General features: G+C 33.3%; 1 protein-coding gene across 5 annotated transcripts; it reads left to right on the top strand.

Annotated features, from left to right (window-relative positions):
- Window positions 1-858: 858 nt before the first annotated feature.
- On the top strand, window positions 859-5,721 carry LOC101509105 (uncharacterized). 5 transcript variants are annotated; one of them, XM_027336035.2, is made up of 5 exons: window positions 859-1,228; window positions 1,779-1,829; window positions 2,135-2,496; window positions 3,247-3,314; window positions 3,785-5,721. In XM_027336035.2, exon 5 carries the CDS (start codon window positions 3,845-3,847, stop codon window positions 5,324-5,326), a length of 1,482 nt encoding a protein of 493 aa, XP_027191836.1. In that variant the 5' UTR covers window positions 859-1,228; window positions 1,779-1,829; window positions 2,135-2,496; window positions 3,247-3,314; window positions 3,785-3,844; the 3' UTR covers window positions 5,327-5,721. The 5 variants fall into 5 exon arrangements, with proteins under 5 accessions (XP_027191836.1, XP_004505978.1, XP_004505979.1 ...); XM_004505921.4 differs by lacking the exon at window positions 3,247-3,314; XM_004505922.4 differs by lacking the exon at window positions 3,247-3,314 and having other exon boundaries at window positions 1,738-1,829.
- The last annotated feature ends 2,232 nt before the right edge of the window (window positions 5,722-7,953 follow it).

Below are 7,953 nucleotides of genomic sequence, written 5' to 3'. Positions count from 1 at the left end.
AATTAATGACAAGTTTTGTTTTTGCACATATTTTATGCTCAAGACTAAAATTTATCAAAAATATAACACTAAATTCATAATTCTCACATATGTGATTAGTTTTTATGGCACTAAATTCATAAACTAAAATTTAGTCTTAAAAAAATTAGTACCAAATATATAGAACATTAAATTATATTCGAACGTAACATTCAAAATCTTTAGAGGACATTGTTTATTAAAGTGTAAAAGTTAAAGTTTGCACTCCTAGACATTAGGCACTCTCTCATATATGTTTTTATCATTTTGATGGAGATTTAGTTAAAAATTTAAATTATTGATCAAATCATTAAAATAGTCATTGGGATGTATAATTTAATATTATAAAAGTATTGAAAGATATAATTTGTTGTCAAAATAATTTATAATTTATACAATATAAACTCACATTTTAATAACTAATTTAGATTTTTAACTAAGTTAGAGATCAAAGTAACAACGTCCTAAACTAAAATGATAGTTTAAACAATGTTTTTTTTCTTTAAATCTATGTTTAGATCAAAGGAAAGGGAAAAGTTGAGAAAGGAAAAAAATCACACATATTGTAAAAAAAAAATTCCTCCTTTAGAGCACATTGATAATAACAGAAAAGAAATATAAAAAGACTCTCACCTACTTAAAATTCTTTTCTCCCCAAATTGAAAAGAAAATATCTCAAAATCATTGATTGATGTAGAATGTGAAGACTACATCTAATTTATTTTATTTTTATTTTATTCTATTTATCATAGACTATGGATTTTTATTAAGGATGTTTATGTAATTTTAAAAGTATAGTTTTTTATTTCCTCTCACTTTTTCTACTCATACCAAACAACCAATATATCATATCATTTTCTACTATTTTTCCCTTCTTCTCACTTTCTTTCCTAAACCAAACAGTGTAAATCTCTTCTCGCATCCCATCTTGTCCTCTCAACCTTTACCGACTGACCACTGATCCGCCGTCAGCAGCTTATCAGCGCCATCACCAACAACCGTATCCTCCCTTCTCTTCTCTCTTCCATTTGCGCTCCTTCCCTCTACAGTCTTCCCGTTTCTGCTCTCGGCCTCTGCACGCGATCACCTTCCCCGGTCTCTCTCCCATTCTCGTGGCGCTGTTCCACCCACCGTTCGGCCTCCATGGAAATTCCCTGGGTCACTCCGCTCCATCAGTGGCTCTCCTAGCCTTCAACAGTGAAGATTTTGGGTAATGAATCTCAGATTTTGATTTTTATGATTTTAGGGTTTTCTAAATTGGGATTCTTTTTTATACATGAATGTAATTATGTTAAATTGGTTGATTGATTATGTATTTGGGACTATTGTGATATACTTGTATTGTGAAATTGTTGTTAGGGTTTTTTATTTGTTTATAATTGGGGATTTTCTAGTATTATTCAATATTGAGGATTTTTGTGATTGTTAGTGCATTGTGTCCCTAAATTGTGAATGGGTGGTGTTGTATTAGTTGTTAATTGTCATTCATTAACATCAGCCTAATTGCTCTGAGTATGCTAGATATGAATGTGCAGGCAATACATTTCAAATTATGTTGCTTGTTTTAAAGCCCTTATTTACATATGTTATATGTACCTGTCTTGGATGGATGAAAAGAGCAAGATCACTGAAAACTTACGAAATTACTGTTATTCTTTGTAAATATACAATTATAGAACTACGTTTTCATTAATTTAATTACTTCAGTTGTGATGTCAGCTAATTGATGGGTCCAACTTCAACACCATTTTTTTCTTCAGGGGTTGCCTTAAATTAGGAAGGAGGGAAGCGAGGCATTCATCCGTTTGATGGTAAACCTTATCTTATATAATGATCAAGCTTGAATAATTGAAAGTCGTTATGTTAAAAATTATTAATCATCAACATGATTTTGATTTTTGTAAAATTAGAGTTTTTATATTATGCTATTGTTTGGACTATGGACCTTCTACATAAGCTTTTAGGAAATTAATCACACTGTTTATGCTAGTTTATTGTGAATCTTTATGAGCAAAAAAGGAAATATAACATATGTTTTTTATTATTTTAAATTGAGGCTGGTTGTTATGCTTCTAGTATGCTGCGCTAATTTCCTTTTTTTTTTTCCTTCTTTCAGAAAATGAAGTCTCCATATAAATCAATGATGGATCTTGATGTACATAAGATCATATTGGATATCTCTAACAAGATATCAAGCAATGGTAGATTTTAGGCATGATTTGAAGTGAGGATAGATAAATTGTTTTGAAATCAGCTGTTGTTGAAGCTTTTTGAAGAGGTTTCCACTTCAATCTTTGTACAAACCCCGTCCTCTGCAATATTTTTTGCCCTTCCCATCAATTGTTTCTTCTTACGACGGAGGGTGGTTTCTGTTGAAGGACTAGTGTGTGGGAGGTCACAAGATCAATGACATATGATAACATCATTTTGTGTCGTTTGGCACTTATAGTTTCCCTATGTTTGCTCACCTGAAGCAAGGTAATTTCTCATTCTTCTTCTTCTTATTATTTACCAACAATTATGTACATATCCCACCAATTGAATAAAATGGCAGACTATATCTTATTGAATTGGCAAAAAATAATACAGATGAAGCACCTAAGCTTGTATTTGGTGCAAGGCACAGGGGAATCTCTATTTTGGAAGACTCACACAAGTGTATTCATTCTTTGTTTTTTATGGGATGATTTTGCTTCGACATTTTGCCTGTTAACCTACTATCATAACCATATTCGCTATATACTACCATGCTTTCTGTTATTATATATATATATATAGGGGTCATATCAAGTAAGAATGAGTTTCTTATTTGAGAATGAAAGGAACTACTCTCAACCCTTGGATCTAAATAAAAGGATGAGATTAAAAAATCCAGTTATTGAGTCACGTGCTGGGTGCATCCTTTACCTAGTCTGTCTCATTAAATTCCCCTATTCATGTTTTCATTATCAGATCCAAACCACCATTTTTTGCTTCTCACTTTTCATCACCACCGTTTATCATGCTGCCAGATTAAACTCCATCTTCATTCTTTGATTTAAATGTTGTTTGGATATTATTCTTTTATTTGACAATTGTTATGCCCTTTGTTTTCTCTCTTATTAATATAGTGCTGGGGTTAAGATTTTTGTTGCTTAGGTTCATTGTAGTTGACTAGTATATGAAACTAGTATAAGAAATTCGAGGGTTTTTGCCAACAATCTTATCCTTTCTTACATTGAACTTCAGATACACCAATCCATTGTAAACTAGGAGGAAAAAAATCGAGGATAATAAAACTAAAAGGAAGATGAAAGGTAATGTTTAACACCTTCTTTACTTTCCTCAAACCACTATATAAAAAAGTAGATATTGAGACAAAGTAACAGTTTATTAGATATCAACCATCAAAAAAAAGAAAGAAAGAAAGAAAACATCGATGAGATCACAGGATAGGGTGTCAAGGCCTGTATTAGAAAGAGGTTCACCAATGTTGTGTTATGACTCTGCAAGTGAAAACAAGGGAAGGGGGAGAGTTTCTTTAAGAAAAGGGAAGGGATGCTGAGAAAGAAGAAAAAAGAGGAGTCACGTGACTCATTAACTTGTTTTTTAAATCCCAACTTTTTATTTAGATCCAAGGGTTGAGAGTAGTTCTTCTCATTCTCACATAAGAAACTTATTCTCACTAGATATGTGCCCTATATATATATATATATATTTATATTTCTCTATGCTCATAAGTTCTTTTTGCCCCTAATCCATTTTTCTCTTCCATATTTATTTATAGGTGTGAGTGTTTCGCTGTCTTGGAGATATCGACAAGGTGCAAGTTTAGGTGTGGTGATGTATGAGTAATAACAATCCTAAAGAAGGCATATTCAAGAACAAAATAGTGTTGGTTGCAATGGCCCTTGATGCAACAACCTTTGAAAGCCTAAGCCCTTCTCGATTTGTCTCCTTCACTCTACCCAATCCAACTTGTTCACATTCACTGCTCCGAGTTGCTGTCCTTGACTCACCACTTCAATCCACTCATCCACCTCATGTTGCTGCTATGTTAGTTCCTCAAGGCCGTGAAACTGATTGGATCTTCTCTACCAAATTCGGTCATCTCCAACTTCTCTTCACTTCTCCAGGAATATCCCGTTTGATTTTGATAGGAAACCAACTCAACGAATCTGATTTTGATTCTTCACCATATATTTATCACCGTCCTTTAAAATGCTCACTACATCATCAAGGATTTGAGGTGTGGTCAAAACCACTTCTTCTAGCTTTGTCTCCCAAATCTTTGTTCAAAAATTGCATCCCTGAGATACCTATTATGAGTTATGAAGATAACTTAGTTTCTAGTGTAGTAATACATCAATGTGCAAGTTCTCATGTTGGTGAAATGTTGGTTGAAGATGTCGAAATTGAAACTCAGAGTGATATGCATCATGGTTGCCTTAGAATGGAATTTCGAAGGCGTTTGAGGTTCAAGAGAATGCCTAATCTGATTCAAACAGAGGTGCTTATTGCTCCGGAGATAGATCCTGGTTCTAATACTGTACGTATTGGAGAGGCAAAGTTTGTTCCTGATCTTCGGGTTTTGGTTCACCCTTACTTGGCACCTATGGTGGCTAGTCTTTCATTGATTAGTGAATATATAGAGCAACAAATTCAAAATGGGTTTAGACCAAAAGCTTTATGCCTTGGTGTTGGAGGTGGGGCTTTGCTAACTTTTCTTGCAATTCAATTAGGTTTTGAGGTCATAGGTGTTGATAGTGATAGGGAGGTTTTGAAAGTGGCAAAGAACTACTTTGGATTGGAAGACTCTGAATTTATACATGTTATTGTTGGAGACGCCATTAAATATATGAAGAAACTTGCTTACCATAGAACACTTCACAGTAAGAGTTCTTCTGTTGATCATTGTGAGCATGATGGTTTTGACCACTTGGTGAATGGTGAGGTCACTGCTCATAAATTTGATGTTGTTATGGTCGACTTGGATTCGACCGATGTAAGAAATGGTATAAGTTCTCCACCCTTGGAATTTGTTAGAAAGCGTGTTGTTCTTGCTGCTAAATTAGTTCTTTCTGAATTTGGAATTCTTGCTATTAATATCATTTCTCCAAGTCAGTCCTTCTATGACAAATTGGTTAATCATTTTCAGAAAGTTTTCCATGAGTTGTACAAGATAGATGTGGGGAATGGTGAAAATTGTATTCTTATTGCCTCAATATCCCCTCAGGTTTTTTCAGATAGAGATTGTAGTAACTCTTTTCTTTTGCGGCTGAAATCAGTCATTCCAGAAACATATATAAATTCCATAAGGAAGATATAATGTCTCACTTGTTGAAGCAAGTGCTTTTTAAAAATCTTTCACCTCACATTTTGCACTTCCAAACTAATTGAAGATGTATTAGTTTTGATACTGTGATGCAAGATGAAGAATGTTTCTCTCGTGCATCATTGCCCTTCTTTAGAGAAGCTGCTTTAAGTCAAATTGTTGCCATCAGTATTGGTTAATTTGAAAGTTGTACTCATACTTTATCATTAAGGAAGCTTAATGGAAGATTGTATTCAATATTCTTATCTTTCTGCTACCAAGTATGAAAAGATGCTACCTTTGAACAATGATTTGTGGAGATGAGAGAGATAATAAATTATAGCTGTAAAGATTGCACTTTGTTGTCGTGTATGTGATTCAAATATATTTTAGCAACAAGCATTTTCTAATAGCGGTGATGAAGAATGATGCATGAGAGTTCACACTTAAACTCTTATGGCTTTACAAATGCTTGTTGACTCCAAGAGTTTATACCATTTGTAAAGATTACTGTTCTGAAAGACTATTGCATATACAAATGGTTTTATCCATGGTATAAACTGTTGGTTTGGGTTAAGAACAATGTTTTAAAAAACTGGACAGGAGAAAAAAACGATAAATTTCTGGACTGTAATTCAATTGATTCAACCATGTTGAAATTGAACCGGATATGATTTCTGTTTTTCGTGTATTCTTAAAAGTTCCAAAATATATTTCTCAATTGATTAATTCAAAGAACAGAGAGTAGAAAAAAAAAATTAACTATTTGTATTGTTAATTTTTTGATGCTTTTGTTCATCCCGACCCACTAAAGAAGATCACCAATTTGTCAAATCAAAACTCAACTACAAAGTTCCAAATTCAAACACAGACAAAACGTTGAATCTAATAATATCAAAATTTATCAGCTGAATTAAGATTTAAAGACAACAATTACTCCTTTAATCTATCAAAACGTCGGGGCATAATATTTACATTCATTGTCTACGAAATACCGATGTTCTTGCAGTGTATGTAAATATTATATATACTTCATTTCAAAAAAAGTACGAGGAACATTATTTTTTAGAAGAAAGTTTCAACTGTTTTGGAATGGTATTGACAAAAAAATAATTTTCTTACGTTAGATCCAAAACTAAAAGTCTGTATATAATGTTTGAATAAAAGAATTTGATCATTGGCTTGGATTGCACCGAAGAGTTCTTATAATTAGAAACTTGGTTTTCGGCATGCATGCACAGAAAATTCGATCATTGGCCTCTACGCGATACGCCATTAAAGTGGTTGTTCCCTCACGTGTGTTTTTTGCATAACCATTGAGCCATAACACCAAGAAATGAGAAAGTTTGAATCTATCTTAAAACTACCAACAGATTAACTAGATTAGATTCCTGAAACAAACATGACAGAAACTTGTCTAACCTGATCTTTCGCGGTATGGACTAATCTTTTGGGGTGACTAATTCACATAGAATCAAGGCATCTAAGAACCGTTGAGAGGTTCACTTCTAAGTAAATAGTTATTAGGCATTTAAGAAATTGGATAGGGACAACATCCCCATTGACATTTAAAAATCTTGCAATCTCAGACTATTGGCGGAGCTTCACAAATTTTATAGACAGGGCCATTAAATAATAGAATATATATTTTACCTTTTTAAAATAAATTACTATATTTAACAAAAGAAATACAAAAACTAGCCTTGAAGGACTCGAACCAAATACATTTGCTTATCCATAATCGGCATAACCACTGCGCTAGTTTAACATACATGTTAAAATGCGAACCATATGTATTATATAACATGTATAACACACATAATATTGTAATTAATATATCTATATCTATTTATTAAGAATTAAAAAGTTTAAACCACCCCTGTACTAGAGAAGATCCGCCACTGATCTGAACCACAGTCTCTGTATCACATATTCGGGTCTAGTTTGAATATCATATGCTGATTGCTAGGCCTGATTTGAGTCAATACTTTAGATAGAAACATGTGAAAGAAGGTTCACAGGGACCAACTTTTCGCTTAGCAGTTCAATAGAATAAGTTGTTTGCTGGTTAACAAGAATTCTGATTTTCAAAGGGAGCCATATCTAAGAGCATCATGTTTCTATAAAAATGGAACCTCCACAAACCAAAAAACACGACAAAAGAAAGAGAAGTGTGTTTCTCATGATATGGAAAAGGCAAATGAACTCCCAATGCTGGAAAATTGATGGTTTCAAACAGAGAAGGAATACTAACTACTTAGAAGACCACTGCACTAACTCCTGCTAATGTTGTACAGTTTGGTTACACCTGGTGGAAGATACTGATTTATGAGGTGATGCACTGAACACATATCCAAGATGCCAATTTGAGGGGCAGAAAAAAGTTATATTATTCTATTCAAATGTAGTTTCTTACCCTCAAAATGATTACCAAGCACTGAGCAAGAAATTGTGACCAAAATACAAATATTAGGCAAAAGAAAGAAATGTGTATCTAAAACTAAACTATTGAATCATTTTTTAAATAAATGGAAACAAAACAAACATTGTGCTATGTGTGAATTTGAGGTCTTTGGAAGAAGAGGGGGGCAACAAATTGGGAAAGTGACCAAATTATTGTTTGCAAGTTGTAAGGAGGGGAC

Source organism: Cicer arietinum, chromosome 6 (genome assembly GCF_000331145.2).
Source record: "Cicer arietinum cultivar CDC Frontier isolate Library 1 chromosome 6, Cicar.CDCFrontier_v2.0, whole genome shotgun sequence".
Taxonomy (NCBI): Eukaryota; Viridiplantae; Streptophyta; class Magnoliopsida; order Fabales; family Fabaceae; genus Cicer; species Cicer arietinum.
Note: the sequence above shows the minus strand (reverse complement) of the source record. Positions and strands in the feature narration are given on the sequence as shown.

Excerpts from the sequence above, each read along its gene's own strand:
- LOC101509105 (XM_073370075.1), top strand. The coding sequence starts at position 3,845 with ATGAGTAATAACAATCCTAAAGAAGGCATATTCAAGAACAAAATAGTG.